The sequence below is a fragment of the Miniopterus schreibersii genome (genome assembly GCF_964146895.1).
Source record: "Miniopterus schreibersii genome assembly, contig: HAP1_SCAFFOLD_130, whole genome shotgun sequence".
NCBI classification, from domain to species: Eukaryota; Metazoa; Chordata; class Mammalia; order Chiroptera; family Miniopteridae; genus Miniopterus; species Miniopterus schreibersii.
Genome location: NW_027669775.1, coordinates 75,567 through 89,063, shown reverse-complemented (window position 1 = coordinate 89,063; position 13,497 = coordinate 75,567). Strand labels below are relative to the sequence as shown.

The following is a 13,497-nucleotide window of genomic DNA, read 5'->3' as shown; positions in this document are numbered from 1 at the left end:
CACTTATCTCCACCTCTCTCCTGGAATGCAGACCCAGTGACTCCACTTTGTCCCCAGGGCTCAGCAGAGAGCAGGAACCCAGTAAATGTTAGTGAAGAAAAACAGGATGGCAAGTGGGGAGCGATGGGACCTGGGGAGAGGGTACAAACAAAACCTTACACAGAACCCCACAATGTAAGGAGCAGAGAGGTGATTGCATTGGTAAACATGTAGTTTGAGTTCAAATCATTTTACTTACTAATTTAAAAGTGAATCACCTGTACGACCGAGGTGGCCTGGAACATAGGAATTCGAACTTCCAGGGCAATGGATGAGGGCTGCTGACTCCCATCGGCTCTGTAATCCGCTTCCTTTTTTGTTTTGGTCACTTAAGTCTAGAAATGTATAGCAATTAGAAACAGCGGTTTAGGAGCCAGGTCTCCCACGCTGACTGAAGCCAAACGCCACATGAAGCTTTATCTTCTGGCTTGAAGAGGAGTGAGCTGCGGCGACTCCCAGGGCAGCCCCTGGACGCCCCTGATCAGCACGAACGTTCGGTACGCTTCCCGGAGTTCGGGTCTCCCATTACAACGCCGCGGGCGCGCGGCGGACCCTCTGACGGCCCGGCCGGGCCGCGGGACGAGCCCGGGAACCCGTGACGCGCGAACGTCGGGTGGGCAGCGCACCGTTTCGTCCAGGTGTGTCCCGCACCTGGTGGGCAAATGGGACGGAATACACTTGGCCGTGAAAACCACGCGCTGCTTCTCCGGAATGCACAGACCTGGGCGTCCTCAGTTTCCCCGGGCTAAGTCGGGGAGACCGCGGCTGGGGAGGCCGGGGCGCTGGGGGGAGGCCGCGGGCCGGAGGCGGGGCCTGGCTCGGGTGGGCGGGGGCGGGGCGGGCCCGCGGTGGGGGCGGGAGCGGCAACGCCGGGAGCGCAGGGGGGCGGGGCCTGAAGGGGGACCTAGGAGGCCGGGCCGGCGCCCTGGGGCGGGATGGGGGCGGGGCCTGGGCTCGGAGGCGGGGCCTGAGGCGGGGCCGGCGCTCGGGGCGGGGCCGGGCGCGCGCCGCACGAGTGACGGCGGTTGCCAGGGTGAAAGGTCAAGCGCGCCGCGGCACTTCCAACATGGCGGCGTCCGGCGCGGTCGGGGCGGCGCGCAGCCCGGGAGCCCCGGCGGGGACGGCGGTCCGAGCCCGGCGCCCGCCCTCGGCGCGGCCCGCGCGGCTGCCCCCGCTGTTCGTCCTGCTGGCGGCGGCGGCGGGGCCGGGCGCGGGCGGCGCGGCGCGGCTGTACCGCGCGGGCGAGGACGCCGTGTGGGTGCTGGACAGCGGCAGCGTGCGCGGGGCCACGGCCAACAGCTCGGCCGCGTGGCTCGTGCAGTTCTACTCCTCGTGGTGCGGCCACTGTATCGGCTACGCGCCCACCTGGCGGGCCCTGGCGGGAGACGTGCGAGGTGAGGCGCGCCCGCGGGACCCTGCGCCCCGGGGTTCGCCCCTCGGGCTCGCGGGCCTCCCGAGCCCCTTCCCCCGCCTGGCAGAGCCCCCCTTCGGCCCCGCTGGGCTGCGCCCCGGGTCCCCCAGATGGCCCCCAAGGGCTCCTTCCTGGGAAGCTGCTGTCTCAAGTCGGAAAGACAGCCCTTCTCCCAGCCCTCACTCCACAGCTGGGCACAGGGCGCCCTCCAGCCCCTCCCGGCTCTCGGGACACCTGGTTTGGGCCCGCAGAGCTTCGTTACCCCCCGGGCCCTGTCCTGGCGGTTTCCTGACGCACACCGTCAGTCATTCCCTGTCACTGCCTGGAACCCCCGTTCTCTGAGGATCCGCATTTCGACCCCAAGCTGCCTCCCCTTTAAACCCTCCGTCCTCTCCTGGTTTGGGTGACCGCACAGCGGGCACTCAGAGTGCCCCCCAACTTAGACGTCCAGGCGCTCTGGAGACGTCTCTGTAGGAGCAGAAAAAGACCCCAGCATTTCATCGGGAGGTTCGGGTTCTCAGGCACGCCGCCTTTGGAAACTCTGCGCCGGCAAACTAGTGATGCCCCCACACGGGGCTGTTGCTCTGCACTGTGATGGCGGCGCCCGCCGGTCGCGGGCCCGCGGGTTGCTGGGCCCGTTCCTCGCCTGCTGGGAAGGGCGGCGGGGGCGGCGGGGCGGGGCGTGTGCAGCCTGGTACCTGCGAGGGTCCGCGCGTGGAGCGGGAGCCCGTCCCCGGCACGAGCGAGGTTTGGCAGGGCTCCTGCCTGTGTTGAGCTAACCTGTAATTATGTATTTCAGTGGGCAAGACGGTGACAAATTGCTGTGCTTCCTTCCTACCTTTGTTTTTAAGTCTTACAGCCAATCCTGTTCTAATTTTCTCGCATCTAAACTGGTTCACAAAGAAACTTTAAAGAAGTCTTAATAGGGTTTTTGTGCATAACTGTAAATGATTACCTTTAAGGTGCATTCTCATCTTAGCTCAGGGTGTTGGGGCCTTTTCATTCTAAAGGGTTTGTTCTTTGATCTACTGTTTTAAGTCCCTAGTGTTCTGTGCTGGTGATAACAGACAGAGACAGAAGTGGACAGAGAACTCCTTAACAGGGTTTTTTTAAGCCTTTGCTTTGAGAACAAACAAGCCCTTTGATAATATGGAGAATTTTTCGGTTCTCATTTGTTGTTCGGTGACAGAAACATATATCAATTAAAATACGGGTAGCTCACCCTGCCGGCATGGCTCAGCAGTTGAGCATTGACCTAGGATCCAAGAAACTAGGTCCAGGAAATCTCAATAGACTCCTGGTCAGGGCATTCACCGGGGTTGCCGGCTTGATCCCCAATAGGGGGCGTGCAGGAGGCAGCCAGTCAATGACTCTCCCTCTCCCTTCCTCTCTCTGAAATCAATAAAGATATACTTAAAAAATAATAATAATAAAGTAAAATAAAATAAAATGCAGGTAGCTCTGGTAAGACATTTGTCACCTACTTTTTGCATATTTTTATTTTTTTAGTTTAGTTTCTGAAATACAAAAATCGTAAAATATGATTAAAATATTGCAAACTATTCCTTAGTTGAACCAGCCTGTAAGGAGTCTTGAAAATTGTCTCTGGAACTTGGAAGGTTACTTCTGAAAGTGAAATGTCAAATCCATACCAAGTGACGTGATTAACTCAACTGTTAGCTAAATAAGGTTATCTTAAAAGTGTTGGACATTATTCAGGTCCAGGCCGGAAAAACTAGGCCTGAGACAAGGCAGATACAGCTAAAAGTGAAAGACGGCTGTAGCCCAAAACACAAGGGAGGCAAGAGAAGGGAGGGATCTCTGGGGACCTAGGCAGAGGGTCCCAAGAGCCAAACTGCCAGCAAGGCTGCCTACATGCCAACTCTGACTGGGAGTGTCCACTTGGGGACTTGTTAGAAATGCAGTCAGCCCCAGCCCAGGCCCGTTGGGTCAGAAGCTCTGGGCACGAGGCCCAGTGTCCTGTCAGCACAGCCCCAAAGTTGGAGGGTCACTGTTCTCAGGGACACCCTGCACGATACCTGCAAGAAAGGGCCTGTGGCCAAGGAGACAGGGATTGTGACAGTGGCTCCCCCTCGTGGATGACACCGCTAGAAAATTCCTCAGCAAAGGAATCCGTTAACTCTGACCCTTTGCTGTGTCATTAACCACAGGTCCCTTTTTGTGCCTCGTTTCAGCACACTCCCTGTGGGATGCATTGGCAAGAACCGCCCTGGCCCACACCCTCGCCCTCACCATGGAGTCAGTGGCAGCCCCTCTGCTCCATGCTGAGCTCCCCGTCACCCCATGGTCCAGTCTGTTAAAATACAAAGTTCAACACAGTAAATGTGAAGATCTAATTGACTTTATTAGGCATTTGATGGATCAGGTAGCATCCCATCTAGCAACTAGAAGGTCTCTCAGAGGGGATGTCCAGAATGGGAGGTTTCATCAGCAGAAGGGTGGGCTGAGAAGTTAAGAGTGGATTATTTCAGACACATTCCCCAGGGGAAGGCAGGGGCCTTAGCAGGCAGATGACTCCACTAGTGGGTCAGGAAGTTCCAGACTGGATGAAAACTCTGCTCCTGGGAGGGGCTGGAACTATGGCTAGGTTGGGTGTTAAGGGTTCGGTGTCATGGGCTTCTAGTTGCTAGATGGGATGCTACCCGATCCATCAAACGCTTAATAAAGCCAAGAGTTTGACACCATTTGGGGCCTGTGGTTTTCTCTTTGACATGTCTAAGTGGAGTCTTCACTTAGTTGTCACCACTTTGGTCCCAATCAGTCACTTGTGAGTTGGGCTGTCCAGTCAGCCTCCCAGGGCATGCACACCTGAAACTGGAGAGTGTCCAGCCAGCTTTCCCTACCCACCTCCCTCCTCCCAGTCTCTACACCTGAGTGTCTTCTAGAAAGTGGATGGTCGTGGTATAGGCTCTGCTTCCTGGCTTGAGAGTGCCTTGGGGTGGCGGGTGGGGGTCACTGAGTTAGATGAGCATCTGCTTCCCCTGCTGTCCCCCCACCGTCGCCTTCTAACCAGCCTCCATTTGCTTAGAGGGAGCAGAACACCCAGAGGGTGATCTGCAGGGGATGGGGCTCCTCCCAGGCAGGGCAGGGCCTGTAGTCACAGCTTAGGCACCTTCGTTACCCTAGATTTGGATTGAACTTGAAGTCTTCACTGCCGTTTTCAAGATTTTGACAATAAATGTTTTTCCAATAAGAGGGTGGCGGAGCACTGTCTCCTGGGAGCTCACGCCCACCTTTCTTCCCTCAGGCAGCATCTCCTAGTCTAAGAGTCCCATGGGACTTTCAACCAGGGATCAGTGGGCAGTGGGAGCTCCTTCCAGGCTCACCCCTTGAACCTGTCTCCAAGGCCCCCTTTTCTCTGACTCCCCAGTGAGCCAAGCAGCCCTGCCTAGGCTCTCCTGTTGCCTCTTCTGTCCTAAGCACGTCCTTGTTTCACTGTCCCAGCTTTAATAAATGTACTCACACAAAAAATAATAATAAGATAGCTTGACAAACAAAAGGTCTACTGTTGGGTGTAGCCAGTGTCACTCCTGTGTTTACGTAGGTCTGGCCCAGGCCTGTCACTTCTGAGGACTCACTGAACAAAGTCCGCTGTGTTCCTGGAAATCTTTAGCCTGGGGCTGTGGTCTTAGCTCCACTGGTCTACTCCTCCTGTGACTGAGAGTGAGACACCTGTGCCTAGGGCAGCACCCCACCCCAGATATCTCTGCAAAGACTGATCAGCACAGGAGTATCCTTGGTATCTGTTCTCACCTGGAGGGGGGGCGGGGGAGGTTTTCTGTAACTGGCACTGGAATTGTGGAGAAGCGATTGGAAGGGGAGCTGAGACCTGGCAGGCAGTCACCACCACCCACACCTTGTCTTCCCCGTCTGCTACCGTGAGGCTGTCACCCACTGATCATTGCACAGCCTAGAGAGGCTGGGTGACTCCTCCCTGTGTCTGCAGAGGACAGGATGGGGGCACTCCGTCTTGCTGCCGCGTGGTATTGGCTCAGTCCTGCCTCCCTCTGAGCTCTTCATCACCTGGTCTGGACTTCTGTGTGGCAAGGCTGCAGCCTTCTTGGTGATGAACTGGGGCACTCGGTGTTCCCCACGGACCCAGTGTCTGTTCACCTGAAGAAGGAATGGGGGCCTGGAGGAGGATGGGTGCTGATGGCCGCGGGAATGACCTGCAGGAGTGTGGCTGGATGGAGAGCCCCAGGAGGACTGTGGGAGCTCACCTGGACTCTGGAGGGGCTCACAGAGGCTGGAAGGGCAGGTGAGAGGCAGGCAGTAGCAGCAGTCTCCTGCTGTGAGCCCGGATGTGCCTGTGAGACCTGGCTTCATTACAACTGTGTCCAGAGGAGCTCCACCTCTTCGAGAAACAGCCCATGAGTGGAAGAAGCCAGGTCATCAATGCTGCTGGCCCTGCCTCAGCTCTGAAGATGTGCAGACTTGTTCTCGAAAGCTTTTTCCATCTCAGAGCATTGTGATGCTTCAGCACTTAACCAGCAAGACATGATTCGTGTCCCTGGAGTCACCCCGGAGTGCCTGCTCGCTGGGACCCCAAGCAGCCTGAGTTTAACCTCGCTGGGCCGAAAGCTGGGGACAGCGGACCAGTCCCAGCCCTGGGCCCCGGGGGGCTCAGAAAGCATGCCTGGACTCTGAGTGGGAGCTTCTACATAATCTGTGCTGTTCCCTCCTAGTCTGGGAGCTGAATGTGTTACCCATCTGTGTTGTGGCTTGAACTTGGAGCTTAGCCCAGACAGGACCTGCACCAGGTGAGAGCACACTGCCCTCCTGTGGCTGGACCATGGGATTAGGAACCCCCACATCACCCTAACTTTGCACAAGGATGGAGAAGCCAGAACTAGGCTCTGTGCCTTGAACACAACAGTCCTGTGTGTTCTCTTAAACCTGGGAGGTTGATAAGTTGTCCAGTCATCATCTAGAACTAACTGGTGTTTGACCAGAAATCAGACTTTCACAGACTTTTCATTAGAATCTGACAAGTAATAGTAAAAGGTTTAATCCTGTTAGGTTAAGTAATTGGTTATTTGGCAAGTAAACTTGAACTACATTTTAGTCTACTGTATCTGGAAGCTTAATTACATCGAAAGTATTTTTTTAAGCCTGTGGTACTAAAAATAGGCTTGTGAGTGGAGGTGAGAAGTAGGCTGTGGCCACTGTGCCCCTGGCGGGCAGCCTTGAAGCCTCCCACTGGCACCCTGTGTGGCCGGGGTGGCCTGAAGTGTGAAAGCAGACGATGTGCTTTCAGTTCAGAGTGGGTGTCTCCTTTGTGTGGGGGGATCCAGACAGGTGGGATGGGCAGGAGGAGGGGAGGGTCCCCATTGAATGGGGCAAATACCCTGAAGCAGACCTTTGAAATGGCTGCATTTTACTTGGGAATGGAGAGTGTCTCTCTTTTGTGTTCCCTGAATGCCGTCCATCTGCCCGAGACTTGCAGGGACTGTAACTGAAATCCTCCCTGTCTGGGTTTGGTGGCTTCGCACAGACAGGCCTTCTTTCAAAGACAGACAAAGGCCTGGTGAGGGTCAGCCTGCCCCTCCACCAGGACAGCAGCCCAGTTCCGGGGGACGGGTGTATGTGGAGTGGAGGTTGCAAATGGACTTGTGGATTCTCAGGGGTCCTAGAAGCCAGGCAGGCCGTGGCCCCCCGCACCATCCTGTCCCCACCAGTGTGCTCCAGCGAACTCCCTGTGAGATCAGATGTCTGCTCTGCAGTAATTCATGGACTGTGTCCCAAGTGCTCCCCTACAGTACGCACTGTGGCAGGTGCAGAAAGCAGTGACCAGTGGGCATGCCTCAGTGACACCACTGCCCAGGGGGAGGACATACCATGACAGAAAACAGAGTGAACAGATTGGTTGGCTGCAGGTGATAAGTCCTGGGAAATAAATAGAGTGATGGGGTTCGCATAGGGCTGTGGAGGAAAGCCTTGGAGGAGGCATTTGAGAGTCCAAAGATGAGGCGTAGCAGCTGAGTGTGGGATACCATGTTGAGGGGATGGCACATGCAACGGCCCCAGGACAGGCAGGACTAGGACTGCTGTGTCCAGAGAACTGAAAGGGGCCAGAGTGGTCAAGTAGGGGTTCCCATTGACCAGGCAGCAGGTGGGAGCAGCAGCTCCAGGCTCATAGGCCTATAGACAGACTTCTTCCTGAGCTACGAGAGGAAGAGTGGGCACAAGAGGGTGTCCAGTGACCTGGCCTCTGGCTGCTCCCTGGAGAACTAAAGGCCATAGTTGGAACGTGTGAGAGACTTCGAGGGCTTTATGCCAAGTTTGTCTCAGCCGGGCTGTTTTGTTCACGGCCTCATGTCCTCCCAGCCCCGACCAGGCCATCGGCTGGTTCATTCTGCTTTTGTGTATTTTGTGTTGTCTGAGTAGGGACTTTGGCTTTTGAGAGTCATGCCCCAGGGTTTCCTTTATCAGAGGCGTCAGCTGGAGGTTTCCCACTGCCTTCTGAGGGAATGCTATTGCACGGGACTGGGTGCGCAGCTTGTTGCACACCTGCGGGGAGACGAGGTTCTCCTCTTTCACTCCAGCCCTGTGCCCTGCTTCAGAGGGCAGGGTCTGCCTGCTGGGTGCCCGGAGGTAGCGGAGCTTTGGAGGCTGAAAACCCAGGTGGTGATGGTGACTGCGTCTGCATGGCGCTGCTTTCCCTCTGCAGTCTGGGTTCTCTGCAGCCAGACTGTGTCATCCCCCCCTCACCACCACCCTGCATCCCTCTGCCCCTCCCTGGGAAGGCAGCTGGGCCCTCTGGGCCGGTGGACACAGGGTGGGGAGGCAGAGAATCAGTCTCTTTGGTTGCATTTCAGGAGGGATGCCTGAGACAGCCAAGTGAAGATGGCAAGTAGGCGGGTGGCACGAGCAGTCTGGGCTGAGGTGGGGCCTAGAGGAAAGGTAAGGGAGCCACATGCAATGGGTCAGCCACCCTTCCCCCCCGCCCTCCCCCTGGGAATTGGATGAGGAAAAGGCCTCTGCTCTGCAGTGATCCATGCCCCGGTCCTCCAAAATCTGCACAGCTGGAGAGTGGGGTTACGATGTTCACATTAGGGTGTTCTGTGTGCCCAGAGCCAGGGGCCCACCCATGCTGAGCCTCCCGTTCTGGAACGGACTCTTCTGTACCCTGGCTTCTGCATTTGGGGGACGAAGTTGTAGAACGACGGCCATTCCTACCAGGCAGGTGCTGTGTACAACTTGGGAGGGTTACTGAGGCACCGACACCACTCTCACGTCAGATTTGTCTGGCAGCATTTCAGCCCCAGGGTTGGGACACGCACACCTCTCTAGGTGTCATTTGGAGTCTCACTCTGGGAAAATTCCAGGGTAGCAGCTGATACATGGGGGAGCAGATGCTCACTCATGGGGCGTGGTCCCCACAAGCACCCTGCAGTGTTTGTCTGACTTTCCGACTCTGGGCCAGCCTGACACTTCCCGCGATTGTGCTGTGTGCACGGAATTACCCGTTTTCATTTGCTTACTCTCTGAGTGGTGCAGTGTTTTAAGTGTGGCATGAAAGTGTGTCATGGAAATTCCCAGTAAACAGTGAATCCCTGGGTTGTGAGCCGGGAGGTAGCACCCATGGGGGTTTTGTGACACGCGTGGGGTGAGCAGCAGAGATAACAGGCTTGGACAGGGCCCGCATCCAGAGTGTCTGGAGGAAGGTGCGGGGACGTTGCTCAGCGCCGGGCCATCTGCTGTGCTGTTGGCACCAGGGTATTAACTGTCCTTCCTCTGGCCCATGTAATTCGAGCCTCCAGGAGGATGTGACCGGGGATTCTGGAGGGTCTGTAACATTTCTTTTCCATCCATTTAAAATGTTCTCAGGACATGGATTGGTTTTACCGAGGCTCATAATATTCGGTCATTGGTCGTGGAAAGCATAGCTTTATGTTCTTGTTACTTGACCCTTTGCCTTATATAATGTTGGTTAATTTTTTTTATAATTATGGAAGAAAAAGTATGCCTATTTAAACAGAAATGGTACAGTAGGTGAAAGATAGTAGTTACTGAATTGGTAGTGTGTGCAGCAAGCCTTTGCGTTTGTGTGGTGTTAGGGACTGGTTAGTATCCTCTCTCCTTCAGGCGTGTTTTTCACGGAACCTCTGAAGTTTGAGACCATAGTGGAGCTCAGAGGAAACTCAGCTGGTTTTTAACCACTGGTCTGGTTTAGACCAGTGCATGCTCTGGCAACACAAGGCAACATCGTCGGTTTCCCAGGGACAAGCAGTGGTGAGACCCACTCAAAAGTCACAGCTGTGACTCACGGCAGAAGGCGAGTAGGACTCACCTGGCCTGGGAATGACCTGGTCCGCACTGTGTGCTCTGCAGAGGCCACCACCTGGCGCGTGGGTCCTGCTTCCTCAGGCTGTCCTGGCAGGCCAGGGAGCATTCAGGAGGGAGGTGTAATCAATCCTAACATCCTAGAGGCAGGGAACCAACCTTGTGAAGGGAAAACCTCATGAGTCTCCTTTGGAGGATGTTCGGAACCGTTCCTTTGAAACAGGTGACTAAAGGGATGAGCCGGCACTTAACTCCCAAGTGAGCTGCGTTCAGGGTCGCCATGAGCATAGATTCCGAACACAGGAGCTTCCTGCCTGTAAGTGAAGCCGGAGGAGGGAGACACCCCACCTGGGTGCAGCCCTCAGGAATTAATGCATTCAGGGTGGTCAGTCAGAAGGGAGGCAGACAGGGGTCACCCACGTCCTGGTGGGAGCATGCACTCTGCCTGGGAAGTCATCTCCCCAGAAGAATCGGACACAGTCTGACATAGGTACGCAAGTTTACAGAAAATTGGGGGGCCAGGTATAGTCAGCAGAGCCCAGCTGGTGGGAGACTACAGTGCACAGGACCCTGTCCTCCCATGAGCAGTGCAGGCTTGGGGGCAGGAGATGGTGGACACATCCACCAGTTGCAATGGACAGCTTCATTTGTACCCAATTCAAACAATTTAAACAAAAACAACACAATTAGGGAGCTTTGAATCCTGCCTGGATACCTGCTGGTGGAGCATGTAGACGACTTGCCATGATGGCAGCAGTGCTAAGGCTGGGTGGAGAGCCCTGTCCTTCAGAGGTGCAGCTCTGGGCATAGCCAAGTGACTGCTGGCCGGGGGATGGTTCTGGAAGTGGGTGGGCATTCTGATGGACAACACGGCAGCTGGTCATCGTTGGCACTGACGGGGGCAACGGAGTGGTTACTCTGGCACTGACGGGGGCAACGGAGTGTTGTCTCTGTTTCATTCAGATGTTGAGAATTTTCCTAAATAAAAACTTCAACCCTGGCCAGGTGGCTCAGCTGGTTGGAGTGTCGTCCTGTACACCGAAAGGTTGCAGGTTCGATTCCCCGCCAGGGCACACACCCAGGGTGCAGGTTCCCTCCCTGTTCGGGTGAGTACAGGAGGCAGCCAGTGTTTCTCTCACATCAGTGCTTCTCTCTTTCCCTTCCTCTCTCTCTGAAAGCAATACACATATCTTTGGGTGGGGATTTTAAAAAACACTTTAAAGATAGGAAAAATGTATATGTAATTAAAACTGCTCCTTTTTTACTCCCAGGAAGGTGACAGTGTTCACGGGATTGTGGGGGGCATCTTGGGAAAAGTACTGGGAACCACTTCATAGGTGTTGTAACACCAGGGTGCTGACTCATTGCTGTGGGCACTAGACCGTCGTAGAGAAGCAGCCTGGGCTGCGGGCAGCTGGTACCAGCTCGGTCCCTTATGGGGGAGACCGCAGCCAGCGCTGAGGCTGCAGCATGACTGCAGTTCAGCAAGTCCAGTTTGCCATTGGCACCAGTAGGGAGACAGGGTCCAGGTTTGTACCTCTTCCCAGCTGTACGGAAGGGCCAGGGGAGGGGCCAGCCAGCCTAGCACTGCCATGCTGAAGGTCTCCCCCCTGCTTTTCAGACTGGGCCTCCGCCATCCGAGTGGCTGCCCTAGACTGTGCGGAGGAGAGGAACCACGAGGTGTGCCAGGCCTACAACATCCACTTCTACCCCAGCTTCCGCGTGAGTGCCCTTCGCCCTCCATCCTCACGCGGCTCCCACCTGGACCCCTCCCATCTAAGTTGGAGTCACGGAGGCGCTTCCTCCATCTTCCTTATTTGGGGTGCTTCTGCAAACATGGGAATTTCTGTTTGCAGAGGGTCCCTCTTCTTCTGTTCCACCCTGTGGCGTTGGACACATCATTGTGGGGCCTGCACCCTGTGGGTGGGAGTGGTCAGGACTGTTGTTAGAGTCTGGTCTGGGGTCTCTCTGCCCCATGCTTCCCCCAACCCCACATGTGGCCTACATGAGGCAGCCCCTCTGTGTACCATGGGTACTGACCTGTCCGGTTGCCCACAAGACTCCCTGATATGTGCCCAGCCTGGCTGTCCTGAGCACATCATGTGGGCCAACAGACAGGTTTGTGTCCGTCTCTCCCACTAGGGGGCAGAAGGTTAACGAGTCTGGAAGGCGGAGAACCATGTACATGGTGTGTGCGTGCGTGTGCGTGTGCTCTGTCACAGGCCTGCACATGAGCACATGGCAGTAAGGAGGCTTCGTGACCCCTCCCCTTTCAGCCCTAAAGCCCTATGCTCTGTGTGGCTGCGTCCAGAGTGCTTCCCCTGCCTGCCCTGTTCATGGAGCCTCACCCCCTGCTCCCTGCCCAGCCCTCCTCAAGCCCTGTGCCTGTCCTCTGGCTCCTGTCTGAGTCTGGCCCCCTGGAATATGTGCTCCTGTGTGGTCGTGTTCACTGTGTACATGGGGCCTCTATCTTACTTGATAGGTTGCTGAGAGTCACCACACTGTCACAGGAGCACTCTTCACCATCCCCTCCATGACTGCCACTTGGCTATTCAGGTTTTGGCTGCTGTGCAGACGCTCACTCGTGTCCCCTGTTGTGTGGGCAAGAGTCCCTCTGGGCACAGGCCTGGGAATGTGTCCCTGGGCAAGGGCTGCACCAACACATTCCCCGCTGACCAGGGGCAGTGACCCTATCTGTTTGTGGCCCTCGTGTCACCCCATCTGTGACACATCTGCTCACTTGTTTTACCCATTTCCTGTTGGGTCATTTGTCCATTTCTGACTCGTTGCCAGAAGCCCCTTGTGTGTCCACAATGCTCAGCTGCTCTCAGTTCTGTGTCAGCAGCACTTGGCCTCATAACTGTCTTTAGTGTGTGTTTTCATGAAGAGGGTTTTAACTTTAATGTAAAATTCTTCCTTCTGCTCAGAGACCCTTCTCTGTGTCTGTCATCCCCCCCAGAACCCTTTGTGTTGTTAGAGTGAAACCACTAGGGCACACATTCCACACCAGGGCCAGGAGAGGCGCTGTCTGCATGGTTCTCGCCCTGTTGGGTGAGAACATGTAAGTAACAGAGTTCTGATGGATGCTTACCACCCCCCTGTAAGCCTGGCAGGAAGCCCCGTGTCCACAGAGACACAGCCTTGGGCTTCTCACCTGGGTCCTCGAGGGTCCATGCAGACTTTCTGGAGGGAGGTGACCTTGAGATACCTGTGTGCTCATTTGCCACTTAAAGATCAAACACTGACACACACTCCAGGCAAGGCTACTGCTGATTGTTCTGTGTCTTTCCTCTTAGTATTTCAAAGCATTCACAAAGGACTTTACAACTGGAGAGGATTTTAAAGGTAAGGACATAAGCAATGTATCAAACTCGCCTGATGGGCCTGTCCCCAGCCCACCTCACACACTGCTACCAGCCCCCCTGTCCCGTCACCTGTAAGAACTCAGACAGGCACAGTCTCAGCAGGAAGTTTGTATTTTGTGCTCTGTCGTCCTTGGCAAACACAGTGGTGACATTTTTTTAAAAGTAAACATTTAATCAAAAAGATATGGAGAAGTGCACACCAGGTGAATTTTTATGATGGGCCCACCCAGTAGCCAGCGCCCAGATCAGGCCCCAGAACATGACCAGTCAGCCTACAGGTGACCGAGTTCTAATCAGACCGTCCTGCCTGGTGGGAACCTGGTATGGGTGGAATTGGACGTGTACACCTGTGTCTCCACCCAGTGGTGAGATGCA

At 55.5% G+C, this 13,497-nt stretch overlaps 1 protein-coding gene across 2 annotated transcripts in view; it reads left to right on the top strand.

The window, feature by feature from the left end:
• Positions 1-1,105: 1,105 nt before the first annotated feature.
• Positions 1,106-13,497, top strand: part of LOC308552050 (LIM/homeobox protein Lhx3) — a gene marked incomplete at both ends in the record, with an annotated part of 33,607 nt that continues 21,215 nt past the window's right edge. For both annotated transcript variants that reach the window (XM_081163013.1, XM_081163012.1), the window contains 3 exons: positions 1,106-1,433; positions 11,379-11,479; positions 13,054-13,102. In XM_081163013.1, coding sequence (XP_081019139.1) covers positions 1,106-1,433; positions 11,379-11,479; positions 13,054-13,102 — 478 coding nt within the window. The remainder of the gene's footprint in view (positions 1,434-11,378; positions 11,480-13,053; positions 13,103-13,497) is intronic.